The sequence below is a fragment of the Peromyscus maniculatus genome, chromosome 8 (genome assembly GCF_049852395.1).
Source record: "Peromyscus maniculatus bairdii isolate BWxNUB_F1_BW_parent chromosome 8, HU_Pman_BW_mat_3.1, whole genome shotgun sequence".
Classification (NCBI taxonomy): Eukaryota; Metazoa; Chordata; class Mammalia; order Rodentia; family Cricetidae; genus Peromyscus; species Peromyscus maniculatus.
The window spans coordinates 74,403,751-74,430,362 of NC_134859.1; the positions used below are offsets into that span (position 1 = coordinate 74,403,751).

Genomic DNA, 26,612 nt, shown 5'->3' on the forward strand with positions numbered 1-26,612 from the left:
CCAAGGAAAATTATAATTATCTAGTCTTCAACTACATCAAAGACCTCAGCTGCCTTAGTGTGTTTTCTGTTTCTGTGATAAATGTCATAATATCACATAATTTCTTTGATAAATGTCAAAAGCAGTTTGGGGAGGAAAGATTTATCTGGTTTACACTTCCTTGTAGCTTGAGTTCTAATTGGTCTTAATGATGAAAACCTGGAGTTAGATATCAGGGTGAAAGACGAAAGATCAGAGAAGCAGAGCAGCCAGCCACTAGATTTCTTAACTCTAGGAATCCTCAGACTGAAAAGGGCCAAGCTCTTCTCTCTATCCTGCCTTATCACTTCTTCTCTCCGCCCATCCATGTCACTTCCTGCTTCTTCGTCCCAAGTACTGGGATTAAAGGTGTGTGCCACCACTGCCTGGCCTCTAGCGTCTAGTTTCGCACCCTGATCTCCAGGCCAGCTTTATTTGTTAGAGCACAAACAAAGTATCACCACACTTCCTGGTCACAGTCCATCATTGAGGGAAATCATGGCAGGAACTCTAACAGGAGCAGTTTTTTTTTACTGACTTGTTCCCACTGGCTTGCTTGTTCAGCTTCACTTTTTTTTGAGACAGGGTTTCTCTGTGTAGCTTTGGAGCCTGTCCTGGATCTCACTCTGTAGACCAGGTTGCCCTCGAACTCATAGAGATCCACCTGGCTCTGCCTCCCAAGTGCTGGGATTAAAGGCGTGCACCACCACTGCCTGGCCAGCTTCATTTCTTATACAGTGTAGGCCACTTGCCTAGGAATGGTACCACCCACAGTGGGCTGGGCCTTCCTGCAGCAATTACCAATTAAGAGATGACCCACAGACCTGGTCACAGGCCAGTCTGATTTGGAGAGTTCTTTAGTTAATGGTTCTTGTTTATAAGTGACTCTAGGTTTGTGTCAGGTGGATGGCTGAAGCTAATTATGATAGCAATCACACAGTTTTGAAGCCTTGGTTTAGTGTTGATCCTTTGGATATGAATGATAAATTCTTACTTTTTTTCTTTTAAATGTTTCTAGGAGCCCAAATAGTTCTCCTAACCGACAGCTCAAACCTGGAATCATTTCTGCCCAAAACATCTACAGCTTTGGCTTTGGGAAGGTAAGAGGTTGCCACTCCTAGCCAAGGTTTGTTGGTCTAGCTAGAGAATCATATGACCACATCTCTCCACCTCATTCAGCTCTTCTCTTTTTTGGGCGTGGGGTTTGAGGTAGGCTCTCAGACTTGCAGCAGTCCTGCATCTGCTTCCCAGGGTTGGGATGACAGCTGTAAACTACCTTATTCACTCTCTAGAGCAGGCTAAACCTGATGATTTCTCCCCCCACTCTAGAAAAGCAAAGGTCATTCATCCATCCAGCTATGTTCCCCAATGGCCTCTTTCTTTAACTGGCAGATACTATTTGTCTTCAAAACATTCCTCAATTCATTAAAAGCATTTCAAATATATTCATTAAACCTGTGGGAGGCAAGGCCATCGGGAAGCAAATCCATAGAGTTGGCACAGCTCTCTGCCTCTCTGTTAAGGGAGAGTGTCTGGGACCTTCGCGAGAATTAAAGAATCTAGGTCCTCTTGCATCCTAAGCAAGTGCTTTGTCTCTGAGTTATATATGATACCAGCCCTCAGCTCTTCCCTCCTATCCTCAGAATATTTTTTTTCTTTGCTCTTTTGCATTGTAGGAAAGATACTTCTTAGTGTTCCCGTCATTACTGAAAAATGGTAAACACCATATAGAATTTATTTGAATGACCCTGGCACCATATGAAGTGTGTAGAAAGTGGTCCATCCCACTGGAGAACATTGCTGGGTGAATGAATGACCTTTGCTTTTCCAGTCTCTATTGTTTCTACCAAGGTGCTTGGGGTGGGGGTAGAGGAAAAAAGAATTTTGGCTTTTCCTTCCCTCCTGTTGATGATGATGGGGGTGAACCCAGGACCTCTGGCATGATATGCAGCTGCTCTACTGTGGAGCTGTATCCATAGCACAGGTATGTTGACTTTTGCTGTACACAGGCCTGGATTCTGGAGAGGTCATGATAGGCCTCTGTCTTTGTTACATTTCTATTACCATGACAGAACACCATGATCAAGGCAACTTATAAAGGAAAGCATTTCATTTAGGTGCTCATGTTCCAGAAAATTAGAGTCCATGACCTTATGGTAGGGAGCATGGCAACTGGCAAGGTAGGCATGCTGCAGGAGCGCTAGCTGAGAGCTCACATCTGGTCCACAGCACAGGGCAGAGAGCAGAGCTAACTGGGAATGGAGTGCATTTTTGAAACCTCAGAGCCCACCCCCAGTGACACACCTCCTACAACAAGGCCACACCTCCTAATGCTTCCCAAACAGCTCCAGTAAGTGGGGACCAAACATCAGTTCTCATTTAGACTACCACAGTCCCCTCAGTCCCAGTTACATCATTTCAGGTAAGATGTTGGACTTCTGTCTGTGAACCACCTCAGTAAAAGGGAAAGAATATTACAGAATTCAAATAGTATAAAGTTAATTGTGAATCATGTAGGATCACACCTATGATGCTACCCTTTAGAAGGATGTGCCATTGTAAAAAGAAATGCCAGAAGCTACATGAGATGGCATACTCCTGTAATCCCAGAACTCAGGAGGTGGAGGCCGGGAGATCATGCATTTGAAGTCTGTGTGAGCTACATATTGAGATCTTGTCTCAAAAATAAGTAGTATAGCTGGGCATGTGGTACACACCTTTAATCCCAACACTTGGAAGGTGAGCAGGCTGATCTCTTTGAGTTTGAGGCTACTGTGGGCTACATAGTGCTAGACCATGTCTCAAAATTCAGCCAACCCACAACAAAGACAGTACATAGATGTATTTACTAAGTAATCAGCAGCTCTAAGCCCAAGTGACAAGACTCTGCGGGTATTTTGCTTTCCCAGTTTCTTCCCTCGCAATCTGAAGCTGTTCCTTGGTTTCAGTTTTATCTCACTCCAGGGATGCAGCTCACTTATCCAGGATCTCTTCCAGTAATTGGAGAAAAGGAAGTGATTCAAGCTGATGATGAGCCTACCTTTTCTTTCTTCAGTGGCCCCTACATGGTCATGACCAAGTAAGTGGGAGCTGGCCAGTGTCCCCTGGGAAGAGTGGCTTCCTGTGAATTGATCAACTCGTATGTGTTTAAATTAGAGTTTCTCACTGTGTGCATTTTCAGCTGGATGATTCTTTGCTGTGGTCAGACTTGTGCATTGTAAGATGTTCAGGAATGTGCCTGATCTCTGCCCATTTGGGTACCCTTAGCAGCTGTTCATGCCCCCCTCAGTTGTGACAAGCAGACTGTATAGACATTACCAAATAGCCTCTAGCCAGAGAACAGCTGCTCTGAAGAGGTTTGCATTTCAGTATGCTAACCTTTCTGCTTTCTAAAGAATTAGAGGCAGCAAGATGGGGATTATCTTGCCTCTGAAATGGGCTGTGGCTCTCACCAGCCAAATCCAGGATGATGGCAGTAATAGGATTTGGAGATGACAGAAACCTCTTGGATGTGTTCACTCCTCAGAGACCTAGTCTTTGCGGGGTCAGAAGAGCTGCCCTGGCTTTTAGAGCCTGGATGCTTCTTTCCTCCTTCAAAGGAACACACATCTAAAAAGCCTCTGGTGGCTCACAAGGCCCTTGCCCCCTGGTTTTCTGCCCATGCTGTGCATTTGCCGTCAGGCCACGCCCCTGCCCCACCGCTGTTGCTCCTGTCTGTCCTGATGGCCTCTTAACTGCTCTGTTCTCTGCTCACAGCCTCCCTGTCCATTTGCCACACTCCTGTCACCACGGTCTAACCTTAGGACATTACTCTCTTCCCTTGAATCCTTCTGTGACTTTTGCCCCACCTAATTCTCCAGGGTGCTCTAGACCCTGGGAGGGGGGAGGAGGGAGGAGGGAGGATCCAGCCGGCTTAAGGGACAGTAGAGATTCTGTGGTCCGGGTCTGTGGGAAGGAAGACCGGATCATGGAAGCAGTGGTCCGGGTCTGTGGGAAGGAAGAGCGGTTCACAGAAGCAGTGGTCCGGGTCTGTGGGAAGGAAGGCCGGTTCACGGACGCAGTGGTCCGGGTCTGTGGGAAGGAAGGCCGGTTCACGGACGCAGTGGCCGCTCAACCCCTCCTTGCACTCACTCTCTCCACACCTTTCAGCCTAGTGTGGAACAGGAGCCGGGTCACAGTGAAAGAATTGAACCTCCCCACCCGTCCTCACTGCAGCAGGCTGAGGTTGGCCGACTTGTTGATAGCTGAGCAGGAGCACAGCAGGTAAGAAGGAGAGCCAAGGACAAGACCCACGACAGGCCGGGCGGTGGTGGCGCACGCCTTTAATCCCAGCACTCGGGAAGCAGAGGCAGGAGGGTCTCTGAGTTTGAGGCTAGCCTGGTCTACAGAGTGAGTTCCAGGACAGCCAGGGCCATAATACAGAGAAACCCTGTCTTGAAAAAACAAAAACAAAAACAACAAAAAATTGCATATAGAGAAGGAGGGATTAATGAATAGTATGAAGAGTGTGGATTGTGATGGTAAGGGCCTCAAGTGTGTCAGCTGTCCCCTAAGTCATGTCTTTGCATGAACAGGCTCCAAGACCATCTGGTTTTTCTCCTGTGGCCCCTGAGGCCTGCTCCATTTGGGACACTGTACCCACCAGGAGAGCAAATGACTGTCCTGCTTTCACAGAGCATAGCAGTCCGTGAGATCAGATGTCTGAGAACCACACCTCCACTACTGAGTCTCAGTTCCAAAGGCTTCCTAAAGTTCTAGAGTTCTGTCATTTAGGTCTTGGTGAGTCAGACACTGGATTATTCCACTTAGCCCTGCAGAAGGTGTTTCTAGACAGGTGAAACCCTTGCTTTTGAAGAAGCTAGCCTGAATGACCCACACAATCTGAAAAGACAGGTAGATAGGCGTGGTGTATGCTTTGACATGAGACTGAGTAGGTAGGTATGTGACTTTGGACACATTACCTTGACATTAGCTACCTCCTTTTTTTTTTCCCCTCTAGAACTCACTCTGTAGACCAGGCTGGCCTCAAACTTACAGAGACCCACCAGCCTCTGCTCCACCCCCCCAAGTCCTGGGATTAAAGGCATGTGCTACCACTGCCTGGCTGGCTACCTCCTTTCTAGAAATACTCTACCACTGAGCTATATCCCTAACTCTTAATTGATAACTACATTTATTTTTGTTGTTGTTGTTGCTTGTTTTTTGAGACAGGGTTTCTTTGTGTAGTCACCCTGGCTGTCCTAGAATTGATCTGTAGACCAGACTGGCCTCAAACTCAGAGATCCACCTGCCTCTGCTTCCCAAGTGCTGAGATTAAAGGTGTGCACCACCACTGCCTGGCTTGGTTATTACATTTCTAAAGTAAGTAGGAGGATGCATGTCTGAGATGATGTATGCAGCTTATGCAGGGTGTCTCAATTAGGATTTCTATTGCTGTAACAAAAAACAATGACCAAAAAAAGCAAGCTGAGGAGGAAAGGGTTTATTTAGCTTACACTTCCGTATAGCTGTTCATCATTGAAGGAAGTCAGGACAGGACCTCAAGCAGGGCAGGAGCTGACGCAGAAGCCATGGAGGAATACTGCTACTGGCTTGCTTCACTTGGCTTGCTCAGTCTGCTTTCTTTTTTTTCCAGCCTGCTTTCTTATAGAACCCAGGACCACCAGCCCAGGGAAGGAACTACCCACAATGGGCTTCTGCCCCCATACCCCATCAGTCACTAATTAAGATCTACCTTACAGCCAGATCTTACGGAGGCATCTTCTCAATTGAGGTTCTCCTTCCAGATAACTAGTTTGTGTTTCAAGCTGACATAAGACTAGCCAGCACCCAGAGTATCTGTTTTGTAGGTTTGACAACATTGTTATCATTGCCACTGATAACTCTTAAACCTTCAGCCTCTTCCAATCAATGTCTCCCCTTCCAGAACTCATTTTATTTTCTAAGAAAAATGCTGTGTAGAAATCGTATTTTGTTGGCTTTTGTTTTTCTGTGTGTTATTTGTTTTTGAGACAAGATCTCATGTTTCCCTGACTGGACTTGAGCTCACTATGTAGTAGAGGTGACCTTGAGCTTGACCTTCTCCTGCCTTCAGCTCCCAAGTGCTGAGATTATACGTTGTGCCTCCATGCCTGGCTATGAATGGGATTTGTTTAGAATGGGTTCAAATGACATAAAGGAAAGATTATCACCCGTATTTTTATCATGCTCTCATATGCCCTGTCCCTTATGAAGCTTTTTATCTTGTGTAGCAACCTACGGCACCCTAACCTGCTGCAGCTGATGGCTGTATGTTTGTCCCGGGACCTGGAGAAAATTCGCCTGGTTTACGAGCGTATCACAGTCGGCACACTGTTCAGTGTCCTCCATGAACGAGTAAATGGTCTTTCTGTGGATTTCCCCAATTGCTCTCACTCTTCTCCCTGCCCTCTTCCATGCCGTCTTTGCAGAGTTCTCATTTAGAAGATAGATCGTTAAATCCTTTTCTTGGATTGCATATGGTGTAACATGCCAGATAAGACTGATAAGCACGTGTTGGAACTAATGGGATTTAATTCTTTTACATTGATCAATTGATTGATTTGTATGTCTTGTCTGTCTGTGTACCATCTCATGCCTATATAGGTCAGAAGACAACTTGTTGGAAAGAGTGTTTTCCTTCCACGGAGGGTTCCAGGGATTGAATTCAGGTCACCAGGCTTGGCAGCAAGCACCTTTACCTCTGAGCCATCTCACTGATCCAATAATCTTCATTTCCTTCTTTCATTAAACAGATATATGGGGGTGGGTACATAACATGTCACAGTTATATGTGTGGAGGTCAGAGGCTAACTTTGTGGACTTGATTCTCCCCTTCCACCTTTATGTGGGTTCTAAGTAATAAAAGCTGGTCCTCAGACTTATATCACAACTGCTTTACCTGCTGAGCCATCTAGTTGGCCTTGTTTTGTTTTGTATTGAGACAGGCTTAACTATGTAACCCCGACCAGCCTCAAACTCACGACCTTCCCACCACTCAGCCTCCTAAGTGCTGGGATTGCAGATGTGTACCACAATTTCTGGCTTCTCAGTCTTGCTTTCTTATCAGCCCTTCAGTAGCTCAACAGAGCCAGAAACATACTGATGCAGTTCTAGCTGAGCCATTGGCCACAGGTTCTTTCCCCCTACATTTTACTTGTGCTCTGTCCTGGTTTGCTTATCTTTTTCTTCTCACCTCTCAGATTTCCTTGGGATGGAGGAGTATCTCCATGATTGACAGATCTTGTGGCTGAGTGTTCTTGGGGCTGGGATATGGCTTCAAGGAGTTCTTTCTCTGTGATCTTATTCTAAATACCATGGCTGAGGGGCTGGAGAGATGGCTCAGTGGTTAAAAGCACTGACAGTTCTTCTAGAGGACCCAGGTTCAATTCCCAGCACCCACATGGCAGCTCACATCTGTCTGTAGCTCCAGTTCCAGGGGACCTGACACCCATGGCAAAACACCAATGCACATAAAAAATAAAATAAAAGTAAATACCATGGCTGGGAGTAAAGAGAGACACCCCTCCCGGTGAGTCTCTCTTCTTCATCTGATAGGGCTATTGCAACTTGTAGATTCTCTGCAACTTGTAGAGTCCTTTGAGCTGCCAGGTTCTCCCAGCCCCAGAATTGGATAGGGAGGTGCCAGGCAGGTTTACTGGAGGGAGTGAAGGGACCGCCCCTCCCTGGCAGTTCCCCCTCATTAAGCTGGAATGCAGATACCAAGTTTAGAGTACTTTCTTCTAATTTGTCAAGATAGAAAGCAGCTTACCTGTAGGCAAGGAGCTGAGGTTTGCAGCCAGGGTCCTGGATCAGTGGAACTACAGATCAGTCACTTAACCTCACTGGCATTTAGGCTCCCCCTCTGCTAAATGAGAATACCGGGAAGTGTGAGGACCAAATGAAGACTTTGGAAATGACAGCAGTAGGTCTTTTCTTTTGTTTTTGGAACTTTCTCTCTTGCTTGCAGAGGTCCCAGTTCCCAGTGTTGCACATGGAAGTGATTGTGCACTTACTGCTCCAGATCGCTGATGCCTTGATATACCTGCATTCCCGAGGCTTTGTCCATCGCTCCCTTAGCTCCTACGCTGTCCACATTGTCTCTGCAGGAGAAGCAAGGCTGACCAACCTGGAATATATGATGGAAAGGTAGGTATAGCCTCTGTGATACCTCAGTAAAAACCCCCCACTCTATCCCCTACAGACAAAGAGAAGCTTAAACCAGGATTCCTAAGTGTAGATACGAACTTAGACCCCTTTTCCCCAGGTGGCTGTATCTGCTACAGGGACTTTGAAAAACAGTCAGGATATTCGACCAAAAGGCTAAAAAGGGAGGCGGGTTAAAATAAATTATATGGTCTGTGCCTTTAAGAACTAGCCTCACAAAGAAAGGGGAGGCTCCTTCCAACCTCCCTGCTGTGAGTGAGAGGTTTGGAAGAGCCTCCCTGGAGACTTGTAAACTTAGAAAACACCTTACTTTTGCATTCTGTACCTAAAAGTCTTCAGTGGCGGCTTTGGGGACTGTGATCTAGGCCAGGCCAGTTTCAAGTCCCCAGAAATGATGGCACCAGCCCCAGGAACAAAAGAACAGAGTCAGGATGTCTGATGGTAACCAATTAACCACGAGATGCCCCTCTCCAGAGATAACAAGACCAGACCCCGGAGATGAGTTGTAAAACTCCTGACAGGGAAAACAGATAAGATAAAAGAAGATCGAGTCCAGGCCCGGGAAAAACTTGACCAATCAAGGATGGACCCATACTAACCCCCTCCCCTCTGAGAAATTTTATGGGTTTTGCCTATAAAAACTAACTTCCCCAAGAAAGAGGAACTCCTCCCTGCCTCACTGTATTGGGTGTAGGAATGAGTCCCTGTCTAGACTTGTATCTGCAGAATAAACCTTGCTGTTGCATTCTGGACATCCAAAGGTCTACAGTGGTCTCTCTGGGGGGTCACAATCTGGGCATAACACCTCCAGTGTAGCTTCTTTCTGAAGAGGGACTCCCTGGGGGACCTTTGTTATAGTGCTGAAATCTAATCTGTTCAGGTTTCATAATTGGTGGGAAAACTGTCTGTCAGCACAGAAAGATTTACCAAATGCAAAGGCTATATATAGACTGCTCAAAAATGTGTTTTACATTGTGTGTGCATTTGTGTGTGTGTGTGTAAGAGAGAGAGAGAGAGGAGGGGGAGGGGGAGGGCAACTTATGGTACTTTCCTTCCACTGTGTGGGTCCTGAGGATGAAATCCAGGTCATCAGGCTTGCTCTCGGGAACTTTCCCATTGAAGCCTCTCATCAGTCCTCCTTTTTGTTTTCTGAGATGGGGTCTTGTGTGTAGCTCAGTAGTATGTAGTTCAGGCTGGACCTGAGTTCACAGTCCTCTTTCCTCTGCTTCTCAAGAGCTATTGGAGGTATGCATTGCCACATCTGGCTGTGAAGTTACTTCAGCTTATGGTAGTCTCATTTTCATAAACATGTAACATGCCTGTATTAACCAGTGTATATCATAGCTTCTTTGCACTCTAAAATTTTCCACTTGGTACAACAGAGTTGTATTATCTTTTGGGTTTTTGAGATAGGATTTCTCTGTTTAGCTCTGGCTGTCCTGGAACTCCATCCATGCTCGGTAGACAGACAGCCTTAGAGAACTTCTTGCCTCTGCCTTCAGAGTGCTGGAATAAAAGGTGTGTGCCACTGCCCTGGGCAGAATTGTATGTTCTTACCTTGTAATCTGTTATGTGTGTTGAAAGGGGCCTTGTTATACATTTCTCCCATTAGTGGCCAGCCGCCCCTAAGGCCTCAGCTGCCCACTGCATTCTTTTCATTGCTAGTCAGGGAGTAAGAGAAAGCATAGAGGGCTAACCTGAAGTGGGCACATCACAGCTTCCCACTTGCCTCTGGGCCAGAGCCAGTTGCCTTCTTATTGAATGGAGGCTCGGAAATGTACCTTAGCTATAGAAGAGAGGAGGTAATAGGCACCAGTGAGCCTTATCTTCAGTCTTGTCTTCTGCTGAATAACAAAAGCACACTGTGCCTTCAAGGGACCCAAGCACAGTGGGAGACACTTAAAACAGCTCCCTTATTCAAACACTGGTAGTTGGGCTTAGTTTCCTACTGGGCTGAGGCCAGAGACTGACTCTTTTTGTTTTTTTTTTTTTTTTTTTTTTTTTTTGGTTTTTCGAGACAGGGTTTCTCTGTGTAGCTTTGCGCCTTTCCTGGAACTCACTTGGTAGCCCAGGCTGGCCTCGAACTCACAGAGATCCGCCTGCCTCTGCCTCCCGAGTGCTGGGATTAAAGGCGTGCGCCACCAACGCCCGGCCTCAGAGACTGACTCTTAATTCCCCACACCAGGCTCTAGAGGCAGAGGGCCTCTGCTGAACATCCTCAATGCCATCCACAGCTCTGGGCCCTTGGCACCACGTTGGTTCTGTTCTGGACTCTGCTCACTTACACCTTCTTTCTTTGTCCGCTCACCACCCACACCTGGTGCTGTGCTTCTGAGTTGCAGCATGATTTTGCTGCTTACATTCCCCAGGAATTTGCTGCTGTCACTACATGCAAAGCTCAGTGAGGACAGAAATTTGTTTTTATTCTCTGCTGGCTCCCAGATGCTGAGAACAGGCCCTGACTCATGGGCACTCAGTGGGAATGAAACAAAGTCTCTTACCTTTCTATGCACCAGTGGGTCTTGGGCTCTGTCTTAAAGGAGGGCAGGGGCTAGCTTGTGCTTGGTCCTGAGGACCTTGGTAAGGACTCTGAATTTTACCCTAACCATTGAGGTACTGTGGGACATGTTTTTAGAGTATTAGAATATCATAGATGATTTATGGGTTAAGAATCTCTATGGCTCTTGTGTGTGAAGGGCCTGTGAGAGCAAGAGAGAGACAAGGGATCAGAGAGAGCATGACTGGAAGCTGCTGGAGTTTTCTATGAAGTAGCAACAGAGGTCAGGTGGCAGTTGTCAGGCAAGCCTCAGGTTTGTTCTTTCTCAATCCTAGTTCAAACCCTTCAGGGTGGACCAGTGAGATAGCTCAGCAAGTTAAAGTGCTTGCCACACAAGCCTGACACCCTGAGCAGGAGCCCCAGCACCCATGGTGGAAGGAGAGGATTGCCACCTGGAAGCTGTCTCTCCCCTGCCCACCCCAGACAAGATTTTTCTGTGTAGCTCTGGTTATCCTGGAACTCACTCTGTAGCCCAGGCTGGGCTCAAACTCAGAGATCCACCTGGCTCTGCTTCCCGAGTGCTGGGATTAAAGGTGTGCAGCACCACCACTTGGCTGTGAAAGTTGTCTTTTGATACCACCACATGCACACGCATGCACGCACGTACACACAAAACAAAACAAACAAACAAAAACTTTCAAAGGCTCCTTATTGCCTGCAATGTTTTGAAGTACGGAAGTCATCCTAAATGTGCACACTTCCTAGGAGGGGCTCTGATAATATTGCACTATCATCCTTACCCACTTCTACCTGGTTAGTTTTATTTACCTTTTTAAGACAGTCTCAAGTAGCCCAAGCTAGCCTCACACGTACTAGATAGTCAAGAATGGCCTTGAACTATTGATCCTTTTGCCGCTACCTCTCAAGTGCTGGGGTTCTAGACACTTGCTGGTTATTTGAACTCACTATCAGTCTATTCCCTTTCTGCATTGCTCACCATATCTGCCATATCTAGTGTGCTTTGTATATACTTACTCTCCACACTTGCAGTTTTCTTTTCTTTTTAATAGTTATCATTTTGGTTTTTTGAGACATGGTTTCTTTTGTAGCCTTTGGCTGTCTTGGAACTCGATCTGTAAAACAAGCTGGCCTTGAATTCACAGAGTTCCACCTGCCTCTGCCCTCTGAGTGCTAAGATTAAAGGTGTGTACCATCACTGCCTGGCTAAAAACTTATATTATTATTATTATTAGTGAGGAAGGGTTTTCTTTTTTAAATTTTATTATGTACATAGTGTTCTGGCTAAAAATTTTATTATTATTATTATTATTATTATTATTATTATTAGTGAGGAAGGGTTTTCTTTTTCCTTATTATGTACATAGTGTTCTGCCTGCAGGCCAAAGAGGGCACCAGATCTCATTACAGATGGTTGTGAGCCACCATATTATTGCTGGGAATTGAACTCAGGACCTCTGGAAGAGCAGCCAGTGATCTTAACCGCTGAGCCATGTCTCCAGCCCCCTAAAAATTATTTTTAAAGTATATGTACATGTGTGTAGGTATGTGCACATGTGTGTAACTGCCTCAAAAGGACAGCAGTATCAGATCCCCTTGGAGCTGTAGTTATGATGGTTGTGAACAACCCAACATGGGTGCTAGGAACTGAACTGGGGTCCTTTGAAAGACCAGTATGTGCTTTTAACTATTGAGCCATGTCTTTAGTACCATTTGTTTTTGGTCTTTTACCACTAAGTCTTGCTATGTAACTCTGGTTGGCCTGGAATCCATTGTGTAGTCTTGGCTGGCCTCAGATTTGGGACAGTCCTGCTACCTCTGCCCCCTGAGTGTTGAGATTATAGTCGTGCCCAGATCAAATATTTCTTTGAGATAGGGTTTCTCTGTGCAGCTCTGGCTGTCCTGGAATTCACTCTGTAGACCAGGCTAGCCTGGAACTCACAGAGATCCCCCTGCCTCTGCCTCCCGAGTGCTGGGATTAAAGTCGTGCACCACCACTGCCCAGCTCCCAGATCTAATTTTCAGAACATGTGTTTGTGTATGTGTGCATGTGCATGAGGAGACCAGAGGTCAGCATCATGTGTCTTCTTCAGTTGCTCTCTATCCCACAGTCCTCTTGTCTCTGGATTCCCAGCACTGAGATTGTAGAGAGGCTGGGAGCCTCGGTCTTCCCCAACAGGAAATTCTCAGCACTCAGTGATAAAAGACAGACTTATTTTATTAGCACACAGCTGTATCCTGTAGCCGTTGCTTAAAGAGGCCTATCCCCATCAGAAATATTTCGTGGTTTATATAAGATTAGGTCTTGTCATGATCTTTGACCATTATCTTTTTGTCTCCACTCCAAAGGAGAACCCTCCCCCCAGCTAATCAAGTTTTATAGAAGCTGAAATTTGCAAGGTTTTACTTAAGATAGCTTTATCATAGCAAACAGGACTTGCTATCTAAGCAGATGTTGGTGTTGGTCACTTTTTAAGAGAGATGAGCAGATGTCACCCTTTCCAGAAAATAAGAATGGGCAAGCAGGTTCACAAAGCAGAAGCCAGCAGTTCAGTGTTAGCTCTGTTGTCTCAGATCAGAGGTAATTTCTTATTCCAATGTAACCTCATAATTAATATTAAAGCTTTCTATTCTTCTTTCCTTGACTTCTCCCCTTTGGAGGTGATTAATTTCATATAAGGCTCCAATTTTATAATTCTGCTTCATCCAGGGTCCATCTGCTGTGTTACTAAGTAGGGGACTAAGAAGTCATCACCATTTATAACTTTATAGCTCCTATACAGGATTGAATGAACTGGAGCAGATAGAGTGTAGGGTCCAAATGACAGACTCAGAATGACCATGCTAAAGGCGTCAGCTGAAATTTCTGATTCCAGGAGTCCGAGGAGTGTTTTTAGTGCTTTTCTTTTTCCGGCTGTTCCCTTTAGCTGTTTAACCGTTACATCTCTGCCTGCTCCTAATTTATTAGCACAGCAGCAGCAGTCTTTGTTTAAGAATCCCCCCTTAAACAGATCCTCTGTTCTCTGCTGTTGGTAGTTTAGACCTCTTCTGGAAGATGGCTTCTGCAAGGGAATCTACTTGGTCCTGTATTGTTCTTACTGCTTCACTTATGTGTTCCCTGTCCTTTATAGCCTGGTTAGACAGATCTTTGCAGTGTATTTCTAAAGATGCTATTCCTCTGACCCCCCAGGCCCACTGCTAGAGGGATGAGAATAAAAGCGCTTGTAAGCCTGCCATGGGCTTGTACCTATGGTAAGGTAGGGGATTCATTACCTTAAGCTATCTTAGCTCATGGATTTATATAAACCAGAGTACGAAGCCCCATCCACTTAGGAGGGAGGCACTGGTGGCCCAAGTTCTTAGAGTACCCAGGACCACCGCCCTAGTTGTGACAGCACCCACAGTGAGCTGGGCCTTCCTCCGTCAAGTTTCAATCAGGAAAATGTTCCATACCCATAGGCCAGTCTGGTGGAGCATTTTCTCAATTTAGGTTCCCTCTTCTCAAATGACTCTAGCTTGTGGCAAGTTGACAATAAATACCCAGGGTAGTTGTGTTCACTCAGTATTTGCTGCATGATTGGATGAATCTAGATGAAAAGAACACTTAACTACAAAAATCAGGGTTAACTACTTGGGCTCTATAATCCAGGGCAGCTAAAGTTTTGGATGTTTTGCTTGATAATACTACCAGACTTCAAAGGCTGACGGAAATGAAATCATTAGTTAAGAGTGCCATCTGCTGTTGAGAAGACAGCATAACAGTTTATTCTGGTTTTGTACTCCCATAGAAATCCTGAAGTGGAACGCAGTTTGGAGGTTGCCTGGCCCAATCCTAACCTTCCCACCTTTATTTTAAAATTATGGTGCTGGGGACCAATCCCAGGGCTGCATGTATGCTAGGTAGGTGTGGTGATATATTGTGTCCCCCAATATATTGTGCACCCTAATAAGCTTACCTGGGGTCATAGAACAGAACAGTCACTAGATAGACATAGAGGCCAGAAAATGGTGGCACACACACCTTCAATCCTAGCATTCTGGAGGCAGAGATCCATTTGGATCTCTGTGATTTCAAGGCCACACTGGAAACTGAGCCAGGCATGGTGGCACACACCTTTAATCCCAGGAAGTGATGGCAGGAAGCAGAAAGGTATGTAAGGTGTGAAAACCAGGAACTAGAGGCTTTTTAAGGTTTTCGGCTTTTGAGCATCAGTTGAGCTGAGAACCATTCGGATGAGGACTCAGAGGCTTCCAGTCTGAGGAAACAGGGTCAGCTGAGAAGTTGGCCAGGTGAGGTTAGCTGTGGCTTGTTCTGCTTCTCTGATCTTTCAGTATTCACCCCAGTACCTGGCTCTGGGTTTGTTTTTATTAATAAGAACATTTGAAATTTGTGTTACAGGTAGGCGATGCACACTAAGCTACAGCCTCAGCCTAGCCCTGTCCTTTTTATACAGGAAAGTGAGGTCCAGAAGGGTGAAGGGATGGTGTCCAGGCACCCAGCCAGTTGATTAATGACATAACTGAATGGAGCCAGATGGTAGGAAATGCCCCTAGGCCACAGGCAGGATGGGCTGGAGGTTAGTGCAGGAAGATCAGCTTGGAGGCACTAGGATGGAGTTGGGGGGGCCGCAATAGAAAGATGGGCAACACATTGAGGAGCTGGTGTTAACAGTTGCCGGGGTGGGGTGGGGTGGAAGGAGGAAGGAGGAGAGAGTGTAAGCAGCAGCTAAGGTTGATGAGGAACATACTGGGCATGGTAGAAGTAGTGTGAGATTTGGGCTTTCTGACCTCAGATGGACTTCAGGCGGAAATGGCAATCCAGAAGTCATCATAGCCGCAACAGTACACCTTTCCTTGTAACATAAGTTTCCAGATAGCTTTCAACTCTGCATTTGTTTTGGGTAACACTCTGCTTGGGCTCATTGGTTTGTTTAACGTCCTTGTCAACATTCCATCTGGCATAAAAATGGTGTGGCAGTTTTTTCTGCTCTCAATTCCTCAATTGCATCTTTAGAGCGGACACCACTCGACCTGCAAGTGGTGTCACATAGCTACACCCAAATGTAATTTTAAAACGGCACCCCGAGAATGCCACTGCCCACAGTGACAGCCCACATAGAAGGTATCATCCTCAGCACCATCCCAACCCTTTTCCTTGTTGGCATAGAATTCAAGGCCTCTCATACAGTAAGTGAGCACTTGAGCTATGTCCCAGTCCTCCCATACAGCTTCAGAGGAAGAAGAAAGGCTGTAAGAGAAGAAAGTAAGAACAAAAAGAAAGGATTTGAATTCTGCTTATGCCTTGTCCCTTGTTAGGACCTTCGCTAAGCCAGAGAAGCCTGTGGTTCCTTTGGAGAAATGCACAGCTTGAAGAAAGAACATGGTAGTTTCCCAAAATATATTACAAACAATAGAAAACCCATTGCCTTTTGGGGGATAGCTGAGGAAGAGCACTTGTCTAGCATGCATGAGCATCCCCAGTACTCCCTTAAAACAAAACCATAACTAAAAAAGGCCTATTGACTTTTTGTGGTGTTAATGTAATTTATGTTAATTTAATATATAATTATATGGTGAATATTCCAAATTTGTACATTAAATATATAAATATTTGTGTATTAAGTGTGTGTGCATATCACAATACACAGTTCCCCACTTTATCATTCAGTGATACAAATGAAAATCCAGGATCATATTTTCTAATTCTTGGCTTCCTGACCTCAGTGCTCTCTGTCAAAGGCCCTGCTGGATGGCCTGCGGGCTGTGGAGGTGGATCTGGGAGGAATTAGGGAGAGTAGATAAATATGATAAAAAAATTACAATGTATAAAATTCTCAAGGAATTAATTCAGATATCATTAAAAAATCCCACTGATAGAAACTTCAATCTTAGAAGCCCATCCTAGCTTCTGAAATCTGTGCTTATGCCAGACCAGCAAAGAACTTGTATTTGAGACAGTCTCACTGTGTTCCTGGTTGGCCTGAACTTGCTCTGTAGACCAGGGTGGGATTGCACTCACAGAGATCTACTGCCTCGGACTTCCAAGTATTGGGATGTCTTAGTTAATTTTCTGTTGCTGTAACAAAGCACCATAACCAGGGCAATTTAGAAACGGAATTGTTTAGTTGGCTTCAGTTCCAGAGGATTGGAGTCCATGATGGAGGAACAAAGTCATACGGCAGCCACACTGAGAGCTCACGTCTTAATCCACAGTAGGAGGCAGAGAGAGCTCTGGGAAGTGTGCCAGAACCTCCCAACTAGTCCACGCCTCCCAATCCTTCCCTAACAGTTCCACCAGCTGCGGACCAAGCGTTCAAACGTGAGCCTGTGGGGGCCGTTCTCACTCTCACCACCACATGGGAATATAGGCATGTGTCATCACCTATAGCCTTCTTGCCTTTAATAACAGTTTTCAAAGTGTTTTTATTTTTTGTGCATGAGCATTTTGCCTGCATGTATGTATATATGTGTGTCATGTGCATGCCTGGTGTCCACAGACACCAGAAGAGGGATTTGGACTCCCAGGAACTAGAGTTACAGGCAGTTGTGACCCACCATGTGCTGGGAACTTAACCCAGGTCCTTTGCTCTACCTCCGAGGTACTTAGATTATAGGTATGTGAGTGCTGGAGCATGAACTCAGGGCCTCATAACACGCTATGCAGGCACTCTGCCAACTAAGCTACATCCCCAGCCCCAGAATAACTTAGCTGCTAATTACTGCTAATTCAGGGAGCAGTCATCAAACCTTTACCAAGTGCCTGCCATTGTGGCCATATTATTTCTTACTTGGTGGGATGAGTACTTTATGCCCCACAGAGTGTTGCCACATCCATAATTTCATCTGATTAACATGACAACCATGGGTATTCAGTACTGATTTCACTTCACCCCGAGGCCTCTTGTTGGCCTAGGAGACATTTATGATAGTCTGACTTGGCTCTTAAGGTGTTTAGTTGAGCAGATAAATTATTTATGCAAATCAGGGAACTTTGATGAACTATAGAGTTCATTCCCCAGAGAACATGAGTTCAGAACAAAAGCAGTCACAGGCTGGGCATGGTGGTGCATGCTTTTAATCCCAGCACTCAGGGGGCAGAGGCAGGTGGATCTCTGTGAGTTTTATGCCATAGGATAAAGGCTCTTGCTGCTAAGCCTGACAACCTGAGGTCGACCCCTGGGTTCCACATGGTGGGAAGAGAGAGCTAATTCTCACAGATCATCCTCTTATCTCCACATGCGCAGTCTAGTACACGCACATATACACATACACACAGTAAATAAATGTAATGAAATATATTTTTAAAATGATAAAGTAGTGGTAGTGGTGCATGCATTTAATCCCAGCACTTGGGAGGCAGAGGCAGGTGGACCTCTGTGAGTTCAAGGCCAACCTGGTCTACAGAGTGAGTTCTAGGACAGCCAGAGATGCTGTTACACAGAGAAACCCTATTTTGAAAAACCAAAAAAGAAAAAAATATATAGCTACTATATATATGTGTGTGTATAAATAGCTACTATATATGTATATATACATGTATATGTATCTCTCTCTCTCTCTCTCTCTCTATATATATATATATATATATATAGCTACTCTCAGAGAGATGAATGCAAGATATAATAAACAACAACAAATTTAAGTAATAACTATTCTGCAGTTAATGAAACAGTACTACTTTTAAAGTAGGTGATCAGGGAAGGGCTTCCTAAGGAGGCAACTTTCAAATTAATGTCTTGGTCACAAGAAACAGCCAGTCACTGAGCGTGCCAGGGAGAAGGAACTATTCATGCAGTGTGGAAGTGGGATGTCTTCCTAGTGCAAGTGAAAGGTGGTGCCTGTGGTTTGAATGGAGTGGGAGTGGGAATGTAGGGTCAGGCAAGCAGGAATGGTAAGGAGTTGTACATATTGGAAGAGCTCCAAGGCAGTGAATGTTAACTCAGTGTCTCCAGGAGATTGCTATCTCATAGGAAAATATTCGTGTGTGCTGTGTGGTGATCATAATGACTCCTTAAGAGAAATCTGCCTTGTGTTTCCTTCCACAGCCGGGACGATGGTGTACACAGGGACATGACTCGAGTGCCCCTGCCCACCGAGCTCTACAACTGGGCTGCACCAGAAGTGATCTTACAGAAGGCGGCCACTGTGAAGTCAGACATCTACAGTTTTTCCATGATCATACAAGAGATTTTAACAGGTGATCGAGGAGTGCATTCCAAGTCGATCAGATTCCTTATTTTTAGGTTAGAGATTTCCTCCAGGAGTTACTTAGTTTTATGAAAATTCAGAACTTAAGAAAAAAATCCTGAAGGATCTTTTTTTGTTTGTCTATTTTTCTGAGATAGGGTCTCTTATCATGAATCCCTGGCTGTCCTGGAACTTGTTATGTAGACCAGGCTGGCTTCTGCCTCCTGAGTTCTAGGAATAAAAGTGTGCACCTGACTTCAAGATCTTCTTTGTGCTTATTAGATGCAAGATAGTTTCCCAGAGATCTCTAACTATTTAAGACTCAGAAAAACCCATATCTGCTTGTTAGTGACAGGGCACTTAACTGAAGCAAAAAAGAGGGACTGATAGATGTATACATGATGTCACTTGAAGAAAAAGGAAAGCCCTTTGAAACCTACATGACTTCAAGTAAAGTACTCATATAACTGAAGACAAAAGGACTCCTTCAGGAGAGAGAGACAGACGTAGCCACATGCATACACACATGTAAAACCACGTTCAAGTGAGGGAGTAGGCCAGAGTCAACTGCCCTTTGGATGTTTGCAATCCCAGAGGCAAAACTACACTCTTGATGACATGAATTCGTGGTCTGTTCAGCTTGGTGGCCAAGCATTGCCTTGTCTGCAGTTCTCCTAGGGACCCCACGTGTATGGGGTGCTGGCACTGCTGCTCGCCATCTCTGACATGGATGGATTTCCCTGGTACCTAGGTTAAGTGCCTCCAAGTGGTTTCTCTGTGGGAAGAAAGTAATGTTTAAAAGGGTCCAAGGGACTTGACTAAGTTCTTAATAACTTCTGATTCGTTTTTTCCTTTCTTTTATTTCTCTACATGTTATGCTGTATTTTTAAATGTTTTATTAGCATATGTTAATTATATATAGTAGTTGGTTTCATGATGAAGTTTTTATACATGTATAAAATACATATTGATCATATTCACCCTCATTACTCTCTTTTATTTTTGATTTTATGTGTTATGGGTATTTTGTCTACATGCATGTCTATGCACTTCTTATGTGCCTGGTGCCTGCAGAGCCTAGAAGAGGACATTGGATTCCTGGAACTAAGGTTACTGATGATTGTGAGCAGCCATGTGGGTGCTGGGACTTGAACCTGGGTCCTCTGGAAGAGTAGCCAGTGTTCTTAACTGCTGAGCCATCTCTCCACCCCACATGTTACCCACTCCTGTCCCCCTCTCACTCATTCCCAACTAGTACCCTTTCTACTTTCATGTCTGTCTGTCTCTTTTTTTCCATGACCTGGTTAGTTCCATTAGGGTTTTTACAGTAACATGGGCAACAGGTTATTACACAGACATAGGCAACTTACCAGTGGATACAGCACTGTAGAAAATCACTGCTTTTCTTATGTCTTAATCTTATTCCTACCTATCACTTTTTCCTTATAGACAACATACCCTGGAATGGCTTGGATGGCTCAGTTATTAAAGAAACCATAGCCTTGGGAAGTTATTTAGAAGCTGATGTCAGGCTTCCGGAACCTTATTATGATATTGTTAAGTCAGGTATCCACGCCAAGCAGAAAAATCGAACAATGAACCTACAAGATATTCGGTATATTCTGAAGAATGACTTAAAGGCAAGCCCTGAAATTGGGAGAAGTTTGTTTCTGCTCTCTGCTTCATTGGGTTAGAGAGCAGGAAGCTAGAGGCCCAGTTTTTCCAAACGTTTGTGATGGAGGAGAGTGGTGCATGCCTGTAGATGCATGGGATGCAAGCGCATGGGTTGGGGAGGGGGTACTGAAACAGGGTCAGGGGTTTGAGATGATCCTGGCTTACAGAGAACGTTGAAAGCTAGTGTAGAGGTATGGCTGGGTCTCAGAAATCCTCTTTTTTTATACTGTGTTGCTGAGAAAAGCCTATTTGTTTCACTTAGTGAAGGCATCAGAGAATTTAGGAGAGATGCTGGGGAAGTTGTAGGGTAAAGTAAAGATTCAGTGAATGGCAGAATTGGAATAATAATAAACTAGTTAATTAGGACTGATAGCCAGTCTGCCTAATAAGAATGAGGAGGTATCTGAGATATGTATGTATGTATGTATGTATGTATTTGTATGTTTCTAAAAACATGGAATTTGGATGACTTTAAATGTGTCCTTGACAATGTTTTGTTATAGGAGCTTCTTGGAGCTCAGAAAACTCAGCCAACTGAGAGCCCCAGAATGCAGAGCTATGAAACCCACCCTGATGTTAATCCCTGTCTAGGGCTAACTTCAGAATATCAAAAAGATACTCCAGACTTGGACATCAAAGAACTAAAGGAAATGGGTACAACTTGAACTCACAAAGCATTACTTTGATAACAGTGGGATGACCTGAGTGTTTTGTTTTACATTTTAAAATTGTTTGTGTGTGTGCTAGTGGTGCATGTGCCATGGTGCATGTAAGGGGGTCAGTTCTCTCCTTTCACCATGTGGTCCTGGGGATCAAGCTTGCCATCAGGCTTAATGGCAAGTGCCTTTACCTACTGAGCCATCTTATTGTCTTATTGGCTCTTTTTTTTTTAAAGAGAGATTTACTTTATGAGTGTTCTGGCTTGCATGTATGCCTGTACACCAACATCCATGCCTGATGCCCAGGGAATCCAGAAGAGTTATATATATGGTTGTGATTCACCATGTGGGTGCTGGGAATTGAACCCAGGTCCTCTGGAAGAACAGCCAGTGCTCTTAACTGATGAGCCACTTCTCCAGCCTTGGTCTTGGTCTTTTTAAAGTTAGAGTCTCATAGCCTAGGCTGGTCTTGAATGCCCAGTCCTTCTGTCTTAGTCTTCCAAATGCTGGAATTGTAGGCAGATGCCGCTATACTGGGTATGTTTCCTTTCTGAGACTCACATGGACACTAGCTGTCTCTTCTAAAACTGTATATAGAACCTATGCTGAAAATAGACGGGGACTTTAGGAAAAGCCAAGAGCCTTAAAATTATTAAGTTAAATCTTGTAGACTATATAAACACGTGGATTATATACAGAACTTGATAGTAACTGAATTAATATGATCACTCATTGGAATTTATCTAACTGCTTAGAAAAGAAAAATAATTTTTAAAAAAGATTTATTTATGTATTTTATGTATATGAGTGATCTGTCTAACTGTACATCTGCACGCCAGAAGAAGGCATCAGATTCTATTGTAGATGGTTGTGAGCCACCATGTGGTTGCTGGGAATTGAACTCAGGTCCTCTGGAAAAGTAGCCAGTGCTCTTAACCTCTAAGCCATTTCTCCAGCCCTACAAAAAATAATTTAAAAAATGTAAAAGTACTATCTGCTGACCAGCTGGGCACAGTGGTGTGCACTTACAACCCCACACTTGGGAAGCTGAAATAGGAGTATCACTTGAGTTCTGAAGTTTGAGGTCAATCTTAGCAACATAGGACCTTATTTTTAAAAGAGCTCATGTCACAACACTCACAAGATACCACCCTATTACAGTTGAGGAGACTAAGGTTTAGAGAGTTGTGATACTCAGGATTGCAGAGCTTGTTTCAGAATTGGAAGTTGGGCCTTTTAATTATAGCCTAATCACTGTTTACTTGGGCTCTCCTCTGACAGGGGTGGAAGCTTCCAGAATGTTCCCTTCCAAATTTTCATTATTTGTGTCCTTCATCGTATTTCCTGGAAGTTGTACCCTTATCAACATAAGTCATGTGGGTCAGCCCTTGAATTACTCTTGCAGTCATCTATCCTTCCTGTGGTACAGTAGCTTCTCGGGCAGTATCTCCACTACTTGTATCAGGTGCCCACCAAAAGCATCCCCTCAGCTGTTTGAGTCACACTATTTAATGCACAAAGGAAGCCATGAGTGTGGTCCTTGGGATCCAGGGGCCTGGAATTTGAATGTTCTGACAGTTAAGCACATTGAAAATAGTATAAATGAAGAACATTCTTCTTAGGATTAGACCTCCATAGCCCCAAATGTCTGTCTCATTGGATGTCAAAATGGGAACTTTCACTTAGATTAGAAATACCCTTTCAATCTCTGCTGGCTGGGTGTGATGATGCATGCCTTTAATCCCAGCACTTGGGAGGCTAGAGACAGAGGCAAGCAGGTCTCTGAGTTCAAGTCCAGCCTGGTCTACATAGTGAGATCATGAGTTCCAGGACAGCCAGGGCTAGGTCAAGAGTCCTGTCTCAAACAACAGTGACAAAAAGAAACAGCTTTTCATACTCTGTTGAATGCATCTATTGGTCTTCCAGTAGGATCTCACTCCTGGGAAGAGAGTAGGAAACATAAAAGATGGTTTTTGTAGGATCTCGATCTTGGGAAGGGAGTTGGAAAAATAAAAGATGGGTTTTGTGCCTTTTAAAAAGTTACTGTTGTTGTTTTTGTTCTTTGAGACAGGCTTTCACTGTATGGTTCAGGCAGGCTTCAAAGTTGCTTAGTCCAAGCTGGCATCTAATTTGCCTCAGCCTCCCAGATGCTATGATTAAAGGCGTGGATGCCACCTGACCCAGCTCATGTTGTACACCTTGAACAATAGCCAAGGCTGCTTTTAGGGTCAGTTTAATCAGTTGGGTATTATTATTCTTTTCAACAGGTAGTCAGCCCATTTCACCAACAGATCCCTCTGTTCCCACTGGAAAAACAACACTAACTCCTCAGGTCCTGGATTCAAGTCTGTCAGTTCAGGAACCTGAGAATCCAAATGTTCCTTCTCTTCCTGCTTCGTGTTTAGCAGAAGAGGTCAGGAGCCCCATGGCAAGTCAGGCCAGCCTCTGCAGCTTTGAAATCAATGAAATCTACTCAGGCTGCTTGGACTTGGGAACTGACAAAGAGGAGGAGTGTCCAGGGACTGCTTTATTTCTTGAGGGGGATAAGCCAAACCAGGTAGATGAACTGCCGTCCCTGGAAGAAGAGCTGGATAAGATGGAGAGAGAATTGCATTGTTTTTGTGAGGAGGACAAGAGCTTTTCAGAAGTTGACACAGACCTTTCCTTTGAGGATGGAGACTGGCAAAATGATTCCCTCAGTTCACTCAGCCTATCTGAACCAACCAGAGAAGACAAAGGCAAAATGAGCAGCTGGTCCAAGACTGACGAGTTTGTCAGTAAGTGTGTGCTGAATCTAAAGATTTCACAGGTTATGATGCAACAGAATGCTGAGTGGCTGAGGAAACTTGAGCAAGAAATAGATGAACTTGAGTTGGCACAGAAGGAGCTGGACAATCAATGTAGGAGTTTGTGGGATGCTTCATTAAGGTTTGCAAATGCCAAGTTCCTGTTAGCTGTGGGCCCTCCATATTTGACTTACCTTTCTCCTGTTACGCAGTCATCAGAGCCCAGGCAGTCAGAAAATGGCAGTTATAGGTTGGCCCTAGCAAGGTGTCCAGGAACCGAGAGAGACTTCCAAGAAGGACATTTTGGCAAAAAGCCTGAGAAACTAAGTGACTGTGGCTGGAAGCCTTTCACACAAACTTCTGAAGAAAGCAGTGGGGACCAGTCAGAGACAAACGATCAGGTACAGTGAGTAGAAGGAGTGGAATCCTGGAACCAACGTTTCCTGTGACTTGTGTGCAGCACTGTAAATAAATGCAGATAACTCATAGCAAGGTCCTCCTGGGTTAGGAAATAAGGCCTCTGTGATGGAATTCTATGGTAGATATTCTCTCTAACCCCTGTTCCAAACCAAGCACAAAGCCTTTGTCCTCTAGAGATTCAAGTATATTAAGTCCAGCTATATGAAATTTCTGTTTCATAGATCAGTTAAGTACTAGCAATTTGACATAGTTCAAAGTATATAAAGTATTGTGGACAGGTGTTAATCCCCATTTTAGGGCTGGAGATATGATTAAGCACTTTCTGCTTTTGCAAAGGACCTGGGTTCATTTGGCAGCACCCACATGAGTCAGCTTACAACCACCCTTAACTTCAGTTCCAGGGGATCCAGTGCCTTCCTCCATATATACATACACTCAGGCCCACACACTTTAAAAGATGCCCTATTCTAAATTGCCCATTGAATTATTTAAGAAATATTTATGTGGAACTGGGAAGATGGCTTAGCAGTAAAATGTCTGCCAGACAAGCATGAGAACTTGAGGGTAATCTCCAGCACTCATATTTAAAAAAAAAAAATCAGTCATATTAGTTTGTACAGGACAATCCCTGGAGCTCTCTGGCCAACTAGTCCAGCTGAATAGGTGAGTTACAGGTTCAAGGGAGATACCTTGTCTCAAAAAAGGTGGAGGGGCCTAAAGAAATGGCTCAGGCATTAGGAGCACTGGATGCTTATCCAGAGGACCCAGGTTCAATTCCCAGAACCCACATGGCAGCTCACAACTGCCTGTGACTAACTAACTCCAGTCCCAGGGGCTAGATAATCTATTTTGGTGTCGGTGGGTACCAGGCATACACATGATGCACAGACATACAGGCAGTCAAAACAGCCATACACATTAAGTAAATAAATACATATATAAGTAAACAATTAAAAAGTGGAAATTGAGGAGATACCCATTAATTGATACATGTGCGCGCACACATGCATGCATGCATGCATGCACACACAGAGGGAGGGAGGGGGAAGGGAGGGAAGGAGGCAGGGAGGGAGGAGGTATAAATAAAACATTTATAAAGTCAGAGGCTATATTAGAACCTGGCATATAATGGTGAATAAGCACAGACTATGCCCATACTTACACACTAGTGTGTTTTAACTTAAACACAGAGGGTGTGAGGAACCTGCTTTTCAAAGGAGACAGTTAAGTAAAAACAAACAAGGTATCCCAGGAGCTGAAGGTGACATTGCAGACCAGTTCTTCTGTGGTTCTTTAAGGACATAGTTGAGTTATGACTCCTGTGTCCCAGTACCTAGTATGATGCTTGATAACATCAAAGGCACTTAATAAATGGTCACTGAAGAACGAGAGAATGGATGAATACATAAACTTGAACAAATTCACAGAGAGATGAGTGGAGTGCCTCTTGAGTCACACTTTCAGAGCTGGAAGACCCCCCAAGGCATGCACCAACTCCCTCCTTTTACAGAGTGTGAAGTTCAGGCTCAGTGACTGGGATTTCCTGAGGCCTGGTGTAGCTGAGATGGGGTAGAGTAGTGGAGGTCCGTTCCACTGTGAGAAAGAGTTTAATTCTGAAATAGCAGAACCGCCAGCTATACTAGCTTATACTGAGTTTTCATTCTTAGAACCTTCGAGTGGCAATGTAATCTTCCATTCTTAGTTGGGGCAGATAGCTCTATGCCTTGCCCATTAGCCGGCTGTACTTTTGCTGAGATCCAGCCTGCTTGCTGCTCTCCTCCTCTCTCCCCACCCCTCTCTCTACCTATGGCTCTTTGTTTCGTTTTTGTCTTTTTGAGGGTATTACTATATGGCTCAGACTTGCCTAGAATTCTCTATACATCCTAGGTTGTCCTTGAACTCCAAGTCCTCCTGTCTTAGCCTTCCAAGGGCTGAGATAGTAAGTATGTACCACTATACATACTAGCCAGGGTCTCAGTATATAGCCCTGGTTGGCCAGGAACGCCTATGCAGATCAGATATACTTCATTTTTAATGATTTCTCTCATTTTTATTGGATCTTGATACCATCCCCAAGCTCTGAATTTGTTGCTATAAGCTAGGAAATGATTACCTAAGTTAATTAAAATGAAGTAAAAGTTGGGATAAGCAAATATCTGTCTTTTGAAT

The 26,612-nt window shown here is 44.5% G+C and overlaps 1 protein-coding gene across 6 annotated transcripts in view; it reads left to right on the top strand.

Annotated features, from left to right (window-relative positions):
* The window catches only part of Tex14 (testis expressed 14, intercellular bridge forming factor), a 137,623-nt gene that overhangs the window by 67,283 nt on the left and 43,728 nt on the right, over positions 1–26,612 (top strand). For all 6 annotated transcript variants that reach the window (XM_016001764.3, XM_076577631.1, XM_076577633.1 and 3 more), the window contains 9 exons: positions 1,037–1,118; positions 2,967–3,097; positions 4,168–4,281; positions 6,270–6,393; positions 8,006–8,184; positions 18,763–18,914; positions 20,354–20,544; positions 21,082–21,232; positions 23,505–24,424. In XM_016001764.3, the coding sequence (XP_015857250.1) occupies positions 1,037–1,118; positions 2,967–3,097; positions 4,168–4,281; positions 6,270–6,393; positions 8,006–8,184; positions 18,763–18,914; positions 20,354–20,544; positions 21,082–21,232; positions 23,505–24,424 (2,044 nt within the window). The remainder of the gene's footprint in view (positions 1–1,036; positions 1,119–2,966; positions 3,098–4,167; positions 4,282–6,269; positions 6,394–8,005; positions 8,185–18,762; positions 18,915–20,353; positions 20,545–21,081; positions 21,233–23,504; positions 24,425–26,612) is intronic.